The sequence below is a fragment of the Grus americana genome, chromosome 9 (assembly GCF_028858705.1).
Source record: "Grus americana isolate bGruAme1 chromosome 9, bGruAme1.mat, whole genome shotgun sequence".
Taxonomy (NCBI): Eukaryota; Metazoa; Chordata; class Aves; order Gruiformes; family Gruidae; genus Grus; species Grus americana.
This window is the reverse complement of record NC_072860.1, coordinates 21,834,029-21,854,279: the sequence shown is the minus strand read 5'-3', so window position 1 is coordinate 21,854,279 and position 20,251 is coordinate 21,834,029. Positions and strand designations below refer to the sequence as shown.

At 35.3% G+C, this 20,251-nt stretch overlaps 1 protein-coding gene across 9 annotated transcripts in view; it reads left to right on the top strand.

Moving 5' to 3' along the window:
* NAALADL2 (N-acetylated alpha-linked acidic dipeptidase like 2) overlaps positions 1-20,251 on the top strand; it is a 491,555-nt gene that overhangs the window by 335,188 nt on the left and 136,116 nt on the right. For all 9 annotated transcript variants that reach the window (XR_008578279.1, XM_054835389.1, XM_054835390.1 and 6 more), the window contains one exon: positions 19,079-19,222. Coding sequence is in view for 8 of the 9 variants with exons in the window: in XM_054835389.1 (XP_054691364.1) it covers positions 19,079-19,222 (144 nt within the window). In the remaining variant the exon portion in view is untranslated. The remainder of the gene's footprint in view (positions 1-19,078; positions 19,223-20,251) is intronic.

The window sequence follows — 20,251 nt, the reverse complement described above, 5'->3', positions numbered from 1 at the left end:
ATTTCTAATCCTTATTCACTAAATGTGACAGCTTACCTGACGTACCTGATTTCTTTATCTGAGTGTCCTAGGTATAGTTACAGACACCTTCCAGAACTTATTTTACAAATGAATATAGGTGAGCTGCATACTAATCCTTAGTATTAGATTCTAAATGCAGAGTTTTATTGAAATCTGAGCTCCCTAGTTGCTGGAGTATTGATGAAAATGTTGCCAGAAGTCATCTGGGATTCTCTTTCCACTTACATAGCTCTGTAATACAGCCATGGCAGGAACAGAGCACGTGTGAGTTATGCTAAGTGCCAAGTTCCAGCTTCCAGCTTTGCCTTCTGATGACATTGATGCGTAGATACCTTCCTGATATTCTTTTTAAAGTACTATTTACTTAAAATAGTTATTGTGATGAAATATGTTGTCCTGGCCTTGTTATGGATCATTCTGCTGATAAATAACTTACCTCAAAAGGTTGGATTTCAGGGCAGGGCTGGTGGTGGTGGGGTTTCTTCCCATTTCATCTTCAAGAACAAGGTTAAGACTACTGTAGAATATGTAAGAACTTAAGCAATTTTTCAGGATTTTAGTCTGAATCCACATTTCATACAGTTTTTAATAATATCACTTATACTTAATGAGCATGAGCAGAGCAGTAAATAGATATATAATGCTTTTTGTTGAATTGGGGATTTGCAAGGTTGCTTTACTGAATTCAATCTCTGGCATGTTTTCAGGAAAATTTAAAAGTTTGCAGTTAATTTTTTTTTTCTTTTATCACTTTATGTTCTGTAAGCCACTGTCATAATTATGGGTAGGTCAAGTAAATGAGTGATATTCCAGTGCAAGTTGGCATAGCTTTACTCTTAGCATACATAGATCATTGTTGGTAGCTGTTAGAAATTTTATTGTAATCGCATTGTTTTAGAGTTTGACTAAAGTTATGATTTGTATGCTGAGTTATCAATAATTATTAAGTTCAGGTTATTAGAATCATTTTATCAACCACTGATTTGACAAGAAACTTCTCGGAACTTGTTTAATGTAAGTACTTCTCCCAGAGGAAGCATCTTTACTTTTCACAAAGCCAAAGTGTGACTTAACTCTTTAATATAATATCGTGTATTATCCTTACTTTTTGAAAAAATCTGCATTCATAAAGAATTTTCAGAGCATTTTGAAGAAGACTAGATGCCATAATAACTAATCCATACTGTAGTTGTAGTTAAATTTCCTCTTGCCGTTTCAAGATACACGTACACTGTTTAACAGAAATATTTCTGTGAAATTTTAGGGCAGAACAATCCAACTGTAATTGCAATACTGACTTTGTACATAATTCAAGGCAAATCATTGTGCCATCAAGCTCATAATTAATTTTAATGTTTATGTTAGAAATGCATTAGGTCTTTATTATCATTAATACCTCTGCAGTGCCTCTGAATGAGTTATACTATTTTGCGTTTTAAACAAATACCTTCAGGTTAGTAATTGCAGGTGTGTTCCATATAGAATGACTGTATCTGCCAACCTGAAGCAAAGCTGATACAGCTTTCACTATTCTTTTTAAATTGTATATAAGACAGAAAGCGCCACAGATGAAAGTATCCTCGGTGTAGAACTTTATGGAACAGCACTAAACCTGATGACAGGATTATATTTCTAAAAGTTGCTCCGAAAAGGCACTCTTAGTTGCAGACATTAATCTAATTATTCAGTGGTTTACTTTTCTGATATGAGGAAATTTCCAGCTGTAGGCCACCAGCTCTAGTTCAGGTAGTTGGCCATTGTTGAAAGTGTCAAGTTATCTGACCGTAATAAAATTAGTTTCTCCTGTAGGGAAAATACAGGTTTGTGGCAGCTTGTGCAAAAGGTACCATATGTCTATCTTAGTGTGTTTATGGTTACAAAGTGAGTTAAGGAGGATTCGGTATAGACTTTGTGCTTTCCGTGCAGGATTTCTTTCACATCATTCATGTCTTTCAGGAGATGCCCTGAGCATAGGGTTGAATAAGTGTGTGTACCAGAGACAGCTTCATTTTCTCCTTCAGCCTGAAGAAGTCCCTTTGGAAATACTTCATGAAAAACACAGATTTTTGGGTACCATGGTACCTAATGCAAATTACACACACACACTGAATGTGGCCTGAGCCCTGTAAGTCTAACCAATACTTCTCTGAAAAAAACATTTTTTCCAAAACCTGTGAGAAACAGTTCAATGATGGTTTTAAGAAGCTTTTGATCTAAATGGAATGACTTCATAATATCAACCCTGGACATGAGATACATATTCTCAGGAAAACACATTTTTAGTTACAGCTTGAGAAATACAATTACATGCAGAGTCCAGAGAGCACATCAACATAAAGGACTTCAAGTGAGGTGAATGATAGAAAAAAACACAGTAGTAATTAAGTTCATATTTGTGGTTGGTTGTAGAGGTTTGTGTTGTGTTGACTAAGACTTTCTAGGAACAGAAGAAAATTGTTTCATTTTAAAGTTCAGTAGCCAGAATATAGGGAACCAACACTAACAAACCCATTTCTAACCAGTGGTAGAAGAATACACTGTTTTTCATTAGAGTTTACATAGATTTGTTACTGGCTTTTTTTCTTGGGGACTTAAGTTAGACGGTTAACAAACAAAATTGGAAATGTTTACTTAGAAGTAGGAGACAGAAAAATATTGAACAGATTTTAAAGGAAGTATAATTAGCCCAATTAATCTAAGACAATACCTTATTCTGCTCAATAAGCTCTGATGGGAAAATTATTATTTAAACAAGTTTGCATACATAAGTCGAAATCTAATTTTGCGATTAAGTTATATAGCTTTATAGATACTTGAAGTTTTATCAATACAGGTCCTGTACTATCTAATTATATATACAAAAGAATTCTGTAAGGAAGATAAATATTAGCCTGTAGCAAATTCATATTAATATATTAAATAATTTGGGTGATTGATTGTTTCAGGTTTCCTTTTTCTGTGTTTTCTCTTAGCCCTTTAAGATTTCTCAAGAGTCAGTGCCACTTTTTCAACTGCCACTCATAAGATTGGATTTTTGTGAGAACTGAACCAAGTAAGGGGCCGGATTTTTTAAAAAGGACTTAGTTCCTTAATTTCTGTGTTTTCTGTCAGGCAAGCAGAACACACAGTCTTTTATATATACATCTACTTAATTAAAATGCATTTAGCATCTTAGCAGCTAGCTTTGTGTCTATGTACTCAGCACTGATGACTGAGATGACTGTCAAGAAAGTAATGGAACATCTTTCAAATGCCCTCTCCTTGTTTGGTACTGAGCTACCTTTTCAGTTTATTTTTAGAGGTTAACAGGACTTAGAATTGCTTAACCAAATTAAACAAGAATTGAGTAAAATTTAATTTTAGTTAAGAGAATTGTAACAAAAGTAACAATTTGTGCTTTTTCACGTAGTAAATTTTGCTTGTTGCAAAGCATTTAATATCTTTTCCACGTAATTGTTGTATTGATGTTTGTGCAAAAGCCACATACAAAGTAAAAGCACAATCAGCTGTATCTGCAGACTAAAGTAGTATTTTTGCCCTCTGATCTGTTATTACTTTAATATTAGACTTGTTTACTGCAATTGAACTGCAGGCAGTAAAATGTAATTATGAATTGGTAACCTGAAATCATGTTAAGGAATACTTGAATTTTGGCCTTATAATGATCGGTGATGGACAACTAAACTGTTCAGTCAGTTCTGTCTCACTGATTTAAGTGCTCTCACAGGATTCTGTGTTTGGGAATAAAATGTTGTCTGCAGTAAGTGCATGGAAAGTAACATTTGATCTTTGAGTGGCTATAAATATTTTTTTCTGAGCAGAAAACAGATACTTGGGGACAAATTGCAACTTTCTTACAACACTATCACCAGGAATTAGTTTATTATAAAACTGCAAATGATAGTTTGCACACTTGCATGAAATACAGTACTTGTGACAATAAAGAAGGATGTTACATATTGTAAAGGCAATCACATAACACATCAAGTGTCACTGTAATGGAACAGTGCCAATGGAATTTGCAAATGTGGCATCTATTTATTTCTGCCAGTACTGAGAAGGAGATGAAATAACATGGAAGTGATGATTACTTGTGACACATTCCTTTTATGAAAATAACTACTTTAACCCATGTTGTTATAATAGTCCACGGGGTGTTCTTATTTGTATTTCTTTGTTTCTTTCAATGAACTGTATTTCTGTATATTTGTGCTTTTTCCTATCAATATGATAGTTGAGAGCATCTATTATCTACTGTGAAGTTACGGTGATCACTTACCAGCTCTGTGCAACTTTGTGTAACTTCAGAATTCATGTGTGTCTCTGTATATCTGACTTCAGACATTTCAAGAGTCTTCTTGATGGAAGTGGGTGCTGTGCATCTTTGAAACCTTGAGGTCCCATCTTCAGAGACGGGCTAGTCCTTGGAGATATACAGGAGAATAAATTTTAACAGTAAGCCATTGAAAGGGAGAATTTTTATTAGCACTGCCCGCATTTGCAAAGTTTTCGATATACCACCATTGCAAATATCTGTAACTGATGAAAAAATGAAATAAGGAATGTTGTGCTTGATACTGACCTGTAGCATCAACAGCTCCTCTTCTTGGTACAGTTTTTGCAGATAGGTGATTAATGTTTCTTCCATGGACCTGCATGTTTTTAAGGAGGAGAACAATCTGATCCTTTGCAGCTTTGGCTTGTGAAAACAATTTATTTGCTGCAAGCTGTTTGCTAGTACTTACAGAAAAGTAGTGGCGAATCTGGAACATCTTCCATAGTGTTTTATTCTCTTCCAGTACCACTCTTTTTATAACAACAACTACAACAAAAGTAGACTTGCCTTTTGTTCACTGGTTCAGTTGAGGTGCAACTGCTACGAAGAGTAAGATTTACGTAGGCATTTCTGTCAGTCTGTATATATTCTCTATGCTTCTAGGTATCATTTAAAATTCATTAAACTTCAGGGTAACAGTCAAAATGAAACTAGATATATATTGATTTCTTCTCCTCCACTGCTCTTTTGGGATTCTTCTAACTTAGGTTCTTTAATGTAAAAATAGAAGAAAAAAAAAAAAAAAAAAAAAGAATGGATTTCCTGATTTGCCTATGACCCGAGCGAGCTCTCCACATTTTACACGACAGAAAGGAACAAAGGACAGTGCAATGCTGCAGTGTCCTTCTAATCTTGCAGTAAGAAATGAGCTAGGAAGAGTATGTTCTTTGAGGTAGCTGTAGAATGTCTTGCCTTTTTCATCTCTTTTAAAAGGAGAAGGAACTGAAAATGAGTAAGGATACAATATATACCTTAATTATAAACAATGATATAAGCCTGTCTAAGAGCATGTGAAAAATTTATGGAATGTCTTTGCTTATATGTTGCTTCTGAAATGTAGCATTTCAACAAAATAGCACCATGTATAGGCAGAAAATTTTAGAACACAATGAAAGCTAAATTAGAGAGTTTCAAAATCCTTGGAAGAAAAGGTAATGGGGGTTTTATTGTTATATTTAATCAGGTGAACAAATGTATCTGCTAACTTAAATATTTCAGTATCTGGTATCAGTATCAGCTTTTGGGGCCAGAGACATTGATGTGCCTAGTCCACTGTATGACTCCTATGGTTTGTCATACTGATTACTTACAAGGGAGGAATAAAGGGATAATATAGTTATACATTGAGATTCTGAGGGGAAAGTGAACCGCTAACAGCTACTTTAGGATTATACGCTCATGCCTTTCAAATTCAAAGCAACTGAGATTAATAACTTTGGGGTTCACCAATTTAGTAGTTTCATTTTGCATCAAAGCAGGTAAAATAATTTTAAAATATCCAATAAAGAATTGAAAATTCTTAACTATACAGAATTTTTAGAAATTGTTTTTGAAGATTACTGATTTTAATTTTTAAAAAGTCACAAAAAATATTGCCAGCTAATTTTAACAAGTTAACTGTGGAGCAGGGAAGAATATGTAATAATAATCGTACGTGCATTATCAAGTTAATTCTCCTGAAGGTTTCAGGGGCCATTAGAAAAATATGATCTCTGCCTTTTCTTAGGTAATGAAACAGATAACTATTTTTCAATATTTTAGCTTCGTTCTGTAAAGTTTCTATTGTTTTCACGTTCATTTTTCATTGTTCTTGTATTATATTTTCTTTGTGTCTTTCCCAGTTGTTTTATTCTGATACAGTGTTCGCTCTTTTTCAGATCATTCTCTTTATTTAAGAACCTGAGATCACAAAACTCCATTAATAGGTTACTGCCAGGCAATACATTAGTTTGTATGTGAATGTAAAGTAGACAAAAACATTTAAAAACAAAACCAACCAACCAAAAAAAACCAACAAGAAAGTAGTGACTGCATGATAACTTTGGGGAGAAAAAAGTTTATTTCAAAACGAACAAAAACCTTTTTTTCGACAGAGCAAAGATACAATGCAGTAATTTACAGCTGTGGAAATATAGTCTGTAACTGGATGTAGCATGGTATGGGAGTTTGGGCACACATTGTTGTATACCTGTGAAGGTTCCTTTGAATTGAGTAGGAAATTTATTTTACAGAGAAATGTAATATCAGTAAGGAGTTAACTTTGGCTTTTGAAATCAATTTCAAAATATTGGGTCATTAAAAGGGATACTCTCCATTTAAATTAGTTTTAAGTAATAATTCAGGTTATAATATTTTTATTTTCTGCGGAATTTTAATAGCTATATTTAGTAATAATGTCCATTATATTTGTGGAACTGTTGTTCTTAAATATTTACTTTGAAAAATAATTCTATGTTGCTTTTTTCAAAAATATGTGTAGGGATTTATGTTTATGACTAACTTTTAAATTATAATATTTTGAAATAATACTGCTAGCCTACCTTTCTTTAACAAGAAAATATTTTTCTAAGTATTGCCTCATTTTCTTTTTTGTTTCAAATTTTCTTTGCTTCTGATCTTCCTAACTCAAATTGTCCTTGAATTTCAGGGGGTTTAGACTAAACATTAATGAGCTCTTCAACTCTTATTTCAAGAAAATTATTTACTTTGCATGCTCATCTCAGGTATCACAAGCTCAGCTGTGTACATTACCTCAATGAGGATGCAAAGCTTCTTCCAAGAAGCAGTTCAGAAATCATTTAGGGCCAAGGACTCCATTTAGAGTTTTGAATGAATATTCACACAGAGTGTGTTTTTGTGCACAAAATAAAATCCAGTTCTCATGGGTGTTTGTAATGGCCTTCTGAAGCTGAATACAGCAGTTACAGTAGTCAGCATGAACATAATAAAACATTGTAAATACATAAGCAAGTTGTTAAGTAAATTAAATACCAGTATTTATATCTCTGAGGAACACTGCAAATAGATTATAGTTTATTTGTCTCTGTTCTGTAATCCAAGAAATGAACCAATATGGGTTACAAGGATTTCTGTAGATTAAGAATTTCAGGATTTTCAGAGCATAGCTCTTTCTCTGCTCTGTATTACAAACAGGATTAATTAAGGATCTTGAGAACACCTATATCTTCATTCTAGAAAACTGTCATTTGAGCTTTACTTGCTAGGATATTTTTTTTCTTCAGTAATTGTAATCAGGTTATTACTGGTACATGACCAAATATATCTACTGTATCTAATCTTGCAGGTGAAAGATTAATAAATTAAAGATTAACCCAGAACTTGGAACGCTTTCATTGCAATCTGGCTTTTTAAAACCACTGATCTAGTGGAGCATGCCATTGGAAATGCAGTGATGCTCATTTTCATGTTAAATTCTGACTATAAGTATCAAAGGCATATGAGCAGTCAAAAAAAAGTCACTATCTGGTTGCATTTTCTTCTAAAGGCCTTGCACCCAATTCAAGTGAAGGCCATGAAGATGACTAAGGGATTGGAGCATCTGACAGGAAAAGAGGCTGAGAGGTGTGGTATTGTTTATTCTGGGGCAGAGAAGACTTCCAGGGATCTTACCAATGTGTGTAAACACTTGATGGGAGTGTGGAAGATGATGGAGCCAATTTCTTCTCCAGTGGGATTCAGGGAATGGAGGAGGAAACTGAAATACAGGGAATTCCCCTTAAGCGTAAGGAAAGGTGTTTTATGGCGCAGGTGATCAAGCACTGGAAGAGGTTGCCCAGAGAGGTTGTGGCATTTCCATGTTTGCAGATGCTCAGATCCCTGCTGGACAATCTCCTGGGCAACCTCTAGTTGACTCTGCTTTGAGCTGGCAGCTTGCTCTTCAATGATCTCCACGTGTCCCTTCCAAGCTCGACAATTCTGTAGTTCTGACGTTTTCCAGACTGCTCTGTTTGTTTAGGGGCCACAAGCAGCCTTCATATAATATCTGGACAATGCCCTCTGTTTATATTTCAGTCTTATCTGGTAATTTTGTAGAATACTATTACCTTTTCCAACAGGGATTATTTTCATAAGTTTGGCAGATGATGGCATATTTGCAGTTGAGAGATCCAACATGGAAACTTGCTAATTTTTCTGAGGAGAAGCTTAACAGATGGCAGTCAAAAGAGAAAGTAAGGGATTGTATATTATTTTTTTTTTTTACAAGTGAAATGCTTATGTCCACAGTTAGGAACAAAGAACTCTTTTGCTGATAAGAAACAAACAAATATTTTGCTGATAAGAAAACAAATGTGGCAAGGGGGAGCTACAGAGCTATACAGAATGAGAAGAGAAAGCAATCTAGGCCATCCTGATTTGACATTCGTTAACATACTATGGAGACAAAAAGGAGAAAAAAACCCCCAACAATTGTGTACCTTATGTACCAGAATGCAACATGCATAAAATTGTTACTTTAAGTCAGTGTATTATACAGAATAAAAGTAAATACCTCATTCACCATGCCAGAAATGTTCCAAAGTAACAACTGAACAATGATCATTATTGAGGTCTGAGTCAACAGACCATATGTAAACCAGCATTTTTTTACATATGGGCAGACTGTGAAGACGTACTGTTGGTTTGCTACAAGCCTCGCAGTAAGGAACCAAAAATATATGCAGAAGGCTGATTCAATGTACGTACTGTGAGGCAGTATTTAAAATAGTCCTTGGGCTGACGAGGGGATTCTTGTTGCTTTTGATTCCTGTTACATAGCTGTGTGTGTGCAGGCATCTGTCCATTAGGATCTGACCTGTGATTAATGTCTCATTTCTGATCAGTCATTACTCAACTATTGCATGATTATGATAGATTTACCGGTTACCTCTTTTATAAACCAGACCCTAACACAGTAACTTTTTTTTTCCTATGTGAGAATTGTATTGACAGGCTCTGTTTTTTAAAATTCAAGGTGAGTTAGTGTTCCCTTACAAATCAAAATACAAGAACAAACCCTGGAGAAAATGGAAACTGTAAAGTTGTGGAGTTTTTTAAAAGCTCTGAGTAGCTTTTGAATTGATGTGCTTATTTAAGTGTCATTCTGTGCCAAGGACCAGTTGCTTTGCATCCTAGAGGACAAGACTATCCTCTGTAATTGTGGTTTGACGATACAAGGCTTTGGGAGGAACTGGAGGCATCCCTGCCACCCCATCTACCTCCTTGTCCCAGCTTACCTCCTACTCTGCTGATTTATGTATTAAGAGCACTGCTGTGGTATGAGTTGTGGAACTGATCTAGCTTTAAAGAACTCAAAGAAAGTTTGCGGATCTGGTTCATAGTATGGCTGCTGAAAGGATTGTGCTGCACAATTAATGGCACTGCAGTGTGGGGAGAGGAATAAGTAACAAGCTGTGGGAAAAGGGGCACACTTCAAACCCTTGGATGACCACATATGTCATCAAACTGAAGCCAAAATGTGACTTTCTGTGATTTCAAGCAAATATGGAAGCATAAATCAGAGATATATATTATTGAAAGAAAAGCATAGTGTACCACAGATAACATATGCAATTTTATTTCATGTTGTCCACCAAATATATAGAGACAGCACGTGATTCTGAGTCATTGCAGTGTTCACTACATGCTATAAACAAAATAATTGGTATCCTAAACCTGTCACTTTCAGTGTTTTCTTAGAGATTTTCTATTTCCATTCCATTTCTTGTAGAGTGTTATGGGGCTTTTATTATTTTTAATAACAATAAATCTCATTATTGTGGGTAAACAGGACTCTGTGCTTGTCTGTAACCAGAACAATGATGACATATGTAACCTGATGTATATTCTGGCTGCTGCAAACATATTTCACCCAAAGCAAGACAGTTATTTTGCTATTTGTAGTCTTGATCCTCACCGAAGGGAAGGAAATCTGTATCAGTGTCTCATTTCCATGTTTGTTGTTTGTTTCGTCTATAGCGGCCATCACCAGTGTAGAAAACCAAGGTTTATTTTGTGAGGGAACAAGCTATGAGACCAGCTCACTAACTCTTGAATGTGCCAGAAGTTGCTTATTTCTTGATGTGTACAACAGGAAACATAATTCATACAGGAGGTGCTTTGTGCCTTATCTGCAGGTGTGACTTAATGGTCCCGCTATTGGGAGGGATACCCATGCTTGGTGGCTACCTGGATCCTTTTTGTAGGAGGAAGAGAAATCTTTTATTCTGCTGGGCAAACATAAAGTAAACTGACCAATGCCAATTATTCCCTATTCTCATTCCTGCATCTCCTTCAAAAAGGATGGGAGAGCTAATAACCAGCCAATTACTATAACTAGCCATAAACTGCTTGCCCACTCAGAATACGAGAGCTACTGCATTATCATTATTACTGTTTTTCTCACTGTGGGCTGCTATCAGACAGGGAAAGGAAACCAGTATCAGAAACTGCATCAGCTCTGACTGGAATATGAAACTGCAGATTGGAAAAGGCAGTTATAAAGCCTGGGTATTAATAACTTTTTTTTTAAAAAAAAAACCCCATCATTTACTTACCTTGGAGGTAAAAAGCGTTACGGAAGCAAATGTAAAGTGCTTATGTTCAAGACTAAATGTGTGTCTATGAACTATGTTATAAACTCTGAAGTATGGAATAGGTTTTGTCACTTACATAGTACCTTACTCCTACTATATAATTTGACATTTTCAAAATTCTTGCTTTCAAAAAATATCTAAGAGAATGATCCAACCTTGCAATAGCAGAATGTGGGATCCAATGATGTTTTCTGTGTCCATTTCAACAGAGCAGGCCAAACTCATCTGTAGCACAACCGCAGTCGAGGGAGTAAACTTGAGTTAGGGCTGTACTTGACGCAGGCTATATAGGCAGGTGGGATGGACCCGAGTAGCTCTCAGACACAGACCAAAGTGTATTTTTACAATGAAACTGATAACAAATTCCATAATGTGTTTGGCACTTGAATTCAAAATGTTCTATAATATTTCAGTTTTAAAAACCACCTCTGTCAAGCTTAGTACATCAGTTTGATTTGTGTTCCTCGATGCACGCACATCCAGATTGACGCTTCCCTCCAGATTTCAGTTCAAGAACATGGTATAGTTAATAGTCTGGGAAATATATTTTCTAGGAGCAAGAAATAGGTACATTTCAAACATAAACTTGCAGTATAGGATTCATGAAGTAGTTTTACTCTAAGAGAAAGATTTAAAAAAAAGTCCAAGTACATGTCTGATACTTAAGATTTTAGATTATGCAGTAATTCTGAACATCAGAGCAATCACTTCAAAAAGTTTTGTTGAATTCCATTTGATTAAAATCTCTGTATTAGGAAAATACAAAATATTGGTTAACAATATATTTGTTGTAGAATTATTTTATCATGTTCTGTTTGAATCACTAATTCGGTGCACAGATTTAAAGTTTAAGTAAGAATTGTAGTATTTATTGTTGCAGTCCTTAATGATACTTATTATCCAATTTAAGACTCGGATAACATGGTTGCAGCAGTTTGTGGTCAATTTTTTATGTGGTTAATGATTTTGAGTGTTTCCAATGGTTTTAGCTCTGATTATCCCCCCCCCCTTACAGTATGAATTACCTATGTTCTTAAATTTAATGAAGGTAGAAGATGCTAAGCAGATGTTTTGGTATCAAGAATACCTCAAATAGGATACAAAATAAAATACCAGGGTTTTGAAGATGCTGGTTTGAATTCAGCATGTGTGCAAAGAACAAATTGTGCAGAAACTAAAATTTATGATTATTGGATTTTTTTTTTTAAATAAGCTTATTTTTAAGGTATGGAGGGCTATTTTTTTTTAGTCTTGTAACCCATACAACTTCTGTCAACCCTTTTGAATATCTACTATCACTATTGTGTGTCACATGACCCAAACTGCTGCTGTCTGTCAGTGGAGAATCGCTTTCAGTTCCAGTTGTGAGATGAGCATTTGCTAACACACGAAGAACTGAGAATTACCTTGTTCTTTCTCCCCTGATAAATTCCATTGTTACTAGGACATAAGAATATTTTTATCCATTTGTAAGATGTGGAAGAATTGTTCTTTCATTTTTATGACTTAGTGGTTACACAATTGTGGCATACGTAAAAAGGAAAAAAATTACTTCCACATCAATTGGTGTGGAAATGTTAGGTAATTTTGTGTTATTTTGGTCACTTCTATGTCATTTTAATGATTAGCCACTATAACGAGCTAAGTGGAAAGGGGGATTCAAAATGGTGAGAGTATTGGGAAAAGTTTTTTGGTTTGATGTTGGGTTTTTTTTATTCTTGCCATTTTATTAAATATTTTTAGAAGGGAACATGGGGATTAATGAGACGTTTTTGCATCAGTGTGTCAAAGCAGTTTTGATTTTATGAAATAAATGTGTTGCTTTTTATTCTATTTATCTTAAACAGAAGCAAGACTGATGGTATTTTAAAGTACATTAAGAGGGCATAAAGACAAGAGTGATTTGCACTGAGAGACAGGGGAGTGACATTTTTTTCATATTGGTCAAGTACATTTCCTTGAGAGGGAGGGAAAAAGATGACACCAGGTTCTAGAGGTATATTTTCTTCTCACACCAGCTATAGAATTTCTAGTTTTATTTTTAAGGACTACAGAAATCTGTTTAAGGAGTAGTGTATACCTAGATTTGCATCAACTCCATGGATAAAATGTGATATAAACACAATACAGTGAATATCCTTTGTAAAGCAAAACGGTATCTCTGTAGTGTTACGTATTTTTGTATGTATCAGTGAATGTATGGTCTTGTTAAGTCCTGGGAGTTCATCACAGGTGGTGTGATATCTTTGTTTTTCTTCTAAACTCTTTTCATTAACTCTTGATGTCATGAGAATGTGGAATTTTTTTAAAAGGGCTTTTAAATAAGTCTTTATCCATCACTAATGTGAAGAAAAATTTGAAAATGTTTTTCCGATACTTTCAGAGTACTCTCAGTAACTTTTATTTTTCCTTCTAGGTGATCCTCACTGCCTTTAAGTTCTGTATTTTCTGTAAATGTGCATAAACCTTTTATAGGCATGGCCGCCTTTCTCCCCATATCTCAAATCAGTACATAGTTGTAAGCATCCCTTGTCCATTTGTGAATCACGCATCCTGAACTGCAAGCTGCCACAACACTGTTGTAATTGGCAGAACAGTTCATCATCTCGTGCTTCATTGCCTGAAAAGCTGCTTTGAAAGCCCTTAGTTGGGGCTGCTGTTAAAATCCCTGGTTGCAGAATTTCAAAGTTCTTTTTTGACAAAAGAGAAGGAAATGTTTTTCTCTTCCTCCATATTCCTACCAGTGGCTAGTGAAGCAAAGTACTTCAAAATTGACATATGTTCCACACTGTAATTCTATGGGATAATTCCTAGAGAACTGAATAAAGACATAGCAGGAAACTGCTTGTTACCACTTCTACTCCACAGGCATCTGCTCCAGATTCTGCTCTTCTCTGAAGTAACATTCTTCTATACCAGTTATTTTTCTTGCTGATATTTTTAGCGTATACCTCTCAAGATACTCTTCTAAGTCAGAAGCTATGGTCTTCTTCCCATTAATAAAATCCATTCTGGCTTCCCTTTTAAGCACCATAGGGTGATCAGCACCATTTTCATTGCTTTGGAGAGATGGAGGAAGAATTCTCCATTTGACTTCATATGCAGAAAAACACATATCTGACTTTCAAAGTCTAAACACTGAGCAGATGTGGGGCTTTTCCAGAATTTTCTGTTCATAAGTGTTTGGAGAAGGCATCAGTTTTTATGGATCAACGTTCTCACTGTATCCATTTACAGCAAGAAGTGACGGCCAGAATCCATTTATTTTTCTTCCCATGTTCAAAGAGAAAATTTGGGAAGGAAAAAAAATATGTCAGAGACTTTGTGAGGCGTAACAGACGGGTACATTTTATATCAGAGGTTAGACGCGATCTGTATTCTGAGAATCTGAACCAAATCTTGCAATTTCATGAGATTATGACTCTACTCATAGTGCCATTGAAAAGTATATAGGAAGTCAGTAAGATTTGCTTAGGAAAAGGTGTTACTTTGTGGAACTAGTCATTGGAAGAGCATTGTGCAAAAACAGCAGCGACAAAAACCCCCTCAAATCTTGATGTATAATGCACCAATGCGACAGTGCAAGCCTTGCCTAGCAGTATGTATTGATAGTGTGAAGGCTTAATTGAAGGCTGCTTTTTGAGTAGGAAGAGTCATGTCTGTCTTAAAAATGCTGCTCAGGGACAGTATTGTAAGCAGCTGTAGCTGAAGATGTAACAAAATAGCTGCTGCATAGCAGAATTATTATGATTAACAGTAGTGATGTGGTTTTAGTACCTAGAGTGGAGTCTCCCTGTAGTAGGCACTGATTTTGCAGGTAGGTATAAAGAAATCATTGTGACTAGACTCATGAGAACCAGTGGAAGGCTAACAGCTGTTGAATGTATCAGCAAAGTTGGGGAGAAGCTGTATATGAGTTCAAAGCGCAAATAATATAAATGTCTATGATGTGTCAGTTTATACATCTTAATTTTTGTCATCATTAATACAAGATCAAGTGTTGACAAAGGGCAGCGCAGAAGATATGCTGGGAACGTGTCAATGGAAGAATACCTCTTTCACAGAAATGCATTGAACTAACGGTTCACTTCAGGCAATTGAATGACAGAACTGTCTTATTTGAGCAAGCGCACTTTATTCTGTCTTTTATGCTCTAATTTATTCTCATCGTGTGCTGTGAAGTCCTGCTTGGAGTGTCTATTCTCAGCATAAAACTGTTTGTCAAATTTCTATTAAGCTTAAGGTGAAAAATTAATGAGCCATTCACTTCAGATATTTCAAAACTAATACTGCTCTATTATTAATGCAGCAGAAAGTCGACGATGTGGGTATGTACAATTATGGTTCAGTGTTCAGTCAGACTCTAATTTTTTTCCATATTTTGGGGGGGGGACATTATTAAAACAGTGTTTCAGGTCATAAAAGGAATTATTTTAATGAATTTTATCAGTAAACTCTTCAGTTTTATTCATTAAATTTTTGTTTTTATCAGATCCTGGAAAGGGTGACTTTAATAAACAGATAACGATGAAATTCTGTCCAATCGTTCTCTGAATTTAAATAAAAATAAATAGAAAGTTGATTCTTATAACACAAACTTTTTAGAGAAAAATAAATAAAAGCTTAATTGCATAATATTGAAGAAGCTGTGGGTAAAGCAATACTCTTTTGGCTAGAGAAGTATAATATTGTGATTAACTCTCTTTTGTTTCACGTGCTCTGAATTTTCAGCCTTAACAAAAGTCATTGAAATGATGGTAAAATTGCACTTTTACCCAGAATTGAGTGGTATACAGTACACAAGTGTTACTGTTAAATTCTCACAGTAAAAACTTTTCAGAAATTTCAGAATATGTTACCAATACCAGTAAATTGACAGAACACTCTGAAACGCAAGGTTAGAAGTGTGTATCCCAGACTGAACTGGGACTGAAACTGATGCTCAAGGTTTGTGCTTTCATTGAAAAAGACAACCCAAAACCCAGTCACTGCAAATGTGGAAATGTAGTCCTCGCTTTGTCTGCAGAAACTTTCTAAAGGCTGCCTATTTTTGTACTCCTAAAATTTACTTAATTGATTAGCATATTTTTCTTCTTGCATTCCAGTACGTTCTCTAGAGTCTTTCTTAAGTCTTAAATTAATAGTGTTTTTAGGCCTGGCATGGTTAGATTTTTAGACTTGCATAGAGGAAGGAATTCTGTTTCTTGGAAGATTTTCATGCTATAAAACTACATTTTATTACAAGCAAAATCTCAAATTTAAATTATTCTTAAAGCATCTGTTGTGCTCACAGATCCTGACAGCACTATGTGCTCCAAGGAGTTTGGCATCCAGCAGGGAAAGAGCAAGCAAGAACCTCACAAAGTTCTTTCCATACATTGGTTTCTTTATGAAGTTGCACTGCACTGTTTTGCAGTTGGTACAGCACCAGGCCCATGAGTATTTGAAACCTGAATGATTGTGCTTTAACCAGTAGCACTGGAAATCTCCAGATTTTTCAGTGTGCGTTGTGTTTTACTGGAGAGGTTAGTCTTGAATCTTCTTTCAAATCCTGGTCATGATGCAGATAGCTTTCCTCAGTCTCCTGAACAAGGTAGTCTCATGGTAACTAATAAATGGCTGGCAGAGGGAAAGGAACTTTTACTTTTCTTACTTTTTGTTTTCCTCTTAAAACATTTTTTAATATTAATTCCAATACTGCTTTTTTTGTAAATAGTTCAGGAAGTTCAGTTACTGATGAATCGTATAGAAATCAGGCCTGGAAAAGATGTCAGGAGGTCATCTAATCTAGCACCTTCCCTCAAGGAGGAGATCGACCATATCTACATCATTCCTGACAGATGTTTTTTTAATCTTTTCTTTAAAAAGATTTGAGTTGTAGAGATTTTACCTGCCTAGGCAAGTCCTTATGCATTCCTCCTATTTGAAAGTTTTTCTTTTAGATCATCTAGAATTTTCTTCCATTCTCCCTTCCATATTTTAAATGCTTTTTTTTATCCCATACTTCAAACTCCATCTTATATTGTAAAATGATTCATTTTTAAACATGGGACGTTTTCTCCTGTAAGTTGTTCTCGAAAGTGTATCTTTCTTTATTCAGGTGTGAAGCTTTAGTTGTAGGTAAATGGAGAAGGGAGAGACGCTTTTCATCTGCAATGTTTTAAGCTTCATTGCTCCTGTAATAGTCTGCAGATTGACAAACAATAGACAGAAAATAACGTCTCAGTTATACATCTCTGATGGACATTTTAGGATTCTTTTTTATTCCAGAAAGAGCCTCTCAAAGCCTGAGCAAACTGGTTTTACCATCAATCTACTGAATTAACAACTTTTTCAACCCTGCCCAACTTTTATAAGACGAAACTTTATCAGTTATCATGTTTTGAAACAGTTTCACCCTTCAACTAAAAAATTTGTCTGATTTTTTCAAAGCGAACACTGATAACATTTCCACTGTGTATTAAAGCTGAACAACACACTTTTTTCCAGAATTAAATGTTACAGCCTTGGTCGATTTTTGCATTATGATTAAAGGCATACTGTAAGAAGTCTCAGGAGCTTCTAGCACAAAAATTAAAAAAAAAAAAAAAAAAAAAAGGAGGATGCGTGTGGATTTTTTTATATTGTGGTTCAGTAACAGCGCTCCTGATAGTAATGTTATAGAAATTTATTAGAACATGCGCTGCTGATTTCTGATAGCTTCTTCCCTTTGTGATTGTAGGCACACAGCATGTAAAGGATGCCTTATGGTTGTAAAGATCTCCATGTCAACAGAAAATGTGGTATTTGTTTCACAGAGGTGTCGGAGAGAGGCTTTGTGTTGGAAGTTTGGGAATGATTAAGTATAGGAGGTATACTGGAAGGTTTTTAGAATTTTGCAGGTTGTTCTAGAGCTGATTTCTGCCCCATGCTGTGAACCTCCTCTCCTTTTCCGTGGTGACCTTTTCGTCTGCAAGACTATTCTTGCTTTCCATGGGAAGAGATGATGCCTTTATTAGGCCAGCTGAAATAGTTTAGAAAAACAGATAAACATTTTGTCCTGAAGTGCTTCAGAGCATTTCCATGTGCAGTTTTCCTTTTTTTTTCCCAGTTTTGTCAGTTGGTCTCCCAAAATATGTCATTATCTCATCAGGAACCTTCCCATGCTTAAATGTTGGACAGTCAGGTGTATCGAAACTCAGTTTTTTCAGTTAAAGGGAGATTTTAAAATATGCATGAATCTGCTGATATTGCTGAGATTTGTGCTGTGGCTTCTTAAGATCTTACAGCTGTAAATGAAGTGTTCTGATGCTTTCTGATCTGTACCTTCCTCCACTTGATGCGTCTTTTTAGTACGCTCTTATTCCAGACCTTGTCCAGCTGATCCTTCAACCTTCCATCACAGAAACACTCCTGCATTTATAAAATATAGTCACCTCAGCTGCATTGGACCCACTTTGAGGCAATGAGATGATCAGATTGTATTCTTTAAAAGAGGAAGGTGTATATTAAAATTTTCAGGCCTTTTGGTATATGCAAGGAAGCATATCTCATCAAGTTGCCAGTATATCATCAATGTGCATCTCATGTGGTGTGTTTTTTGTCAAAGTTCTCACAAAAGCTTGTTTGTCTAATAACTTGCCCCTTAAACAGTTTTAGTGCTAAGTAGCACAACTTTTGTAGAATTTGAACATTTGGGCATCCCTAGCAAAACGAACAGCCTTATCAGTAGTAGCATCGTTCAGTGCCGGCAGATATTTGTGCACGATTTCAGTCTGTGTAAATGTCTCTTTTTCCCTGTAAGGCTGTGTTCAGTTCTTACTTGAATTTAAAAGTTATTCTTGATCAGTAATTCTATGTTTCACTGATTCCTTTAACTACATACTTTAACATACTCTTTGACAGTTTCTTTTTTGCGGAACTATTCCCCAAGTAATATGTGCGTGTAATTTTGTGGCACATATTCTGGAAGGTTTGGGGTTTGTTTTGTTTTGTTTTTCTTTAAGGTAAGTACAAAATAACGGCTGCTTGTCTGAATCAGTTGATTTAGGCTGTATTGTAGATATTTGGTTTTTTTTTTGTTTGGTTTATGCAGAAGAGAAATCTAACTTTCATTTACTCAGTTGCTATTCTCTTTCTTTCGTTTAAGATGGAAGCTACAGACAAAAGCGACTGAACCTCACAACACTGTTAGTACAACCAATTTCTACAGCGTTTGCCAAAAAACTCATTTCCTTACCTGAGGACACTGTCCAAAAAGATAGGTGTATACCTCTCCAACTGCCAGCTACAGGTAATGCTTTTTAAATAATCCTTTCTTCTAATAATGAAATGTTCAAGGACTCAAAATCCATTTTCTATAACTGTATATAACTAAGAGGTTTAGCTGATTATGACTATGTTTTGCTTATCTACTTTCCAGAAGAGACTATGAACAATCTAAAAATTATGCTCCCAAGTTTTGGTTAAAAAAAAAAAAAAAGGCTGTTAGTATAAGGCATTAAGCTCTAATTCTTAACATTGACTTAAAACCCCCTCTATCTAGATACCATCGATAGGGAGATTTTGTTAGTGCTGCAGTATGGTTTGTTAGGCCTTGTACTATTAAGAATGTGATTTTAACATTGAGGCACCAGTAGCGGTATTAAAGTTAATCTGTGTATTTTTGCTGTCTCTGGCATAATAATACTATAATTCTAAACAGTGATACGTCTTTCTGTGTTCCTTAATTTGTACCTACTAAACAATGTATTGTTGTCTGAACCTTCAGGCACCTTTTCCTCCAAGTTTCACCAGAAAAAATCATCATCATGAGAGGAACAAAATACCTTTGAGTAGAGCTAGATGTAATGAAAGAATGCATTCAGGCATCTCTTCAGAGACAATGCTGTTAGCAAAGTCATACAGATTATTGCTTGAACAAACTTATTGCTTATGTGGGGGGAAAAAAGTGAGAATACAGCCTTCTAGCAAAGATACTGCACAGTGTTTCAGTGAAGGAAGGAACACCTTCCAGATAACGTTCTAGATGTGATGCATGTTTAAACAGTAATTCTGTCTGGATTTTTGTTGTGAACTAGTTTATCTTTCATCAGGAAAAAAATGGTATATTTTATTATAATGGATGTTTAAATGAATTGATTTGAAGCAGTGGTCTTGGAAGGGGGCAGGCAAATTGAGTTAGCCCCTCTATCCTGTGCTAAATACAGTGATGATAACAGTAAAAGCAAATTTTAAGGGCAACCATTGTGTTATCACATGTGCCGTATCACTTGTTTATTGCTTTTGGAAAGTTATTGTGGAATAGGAATAAAATACAACA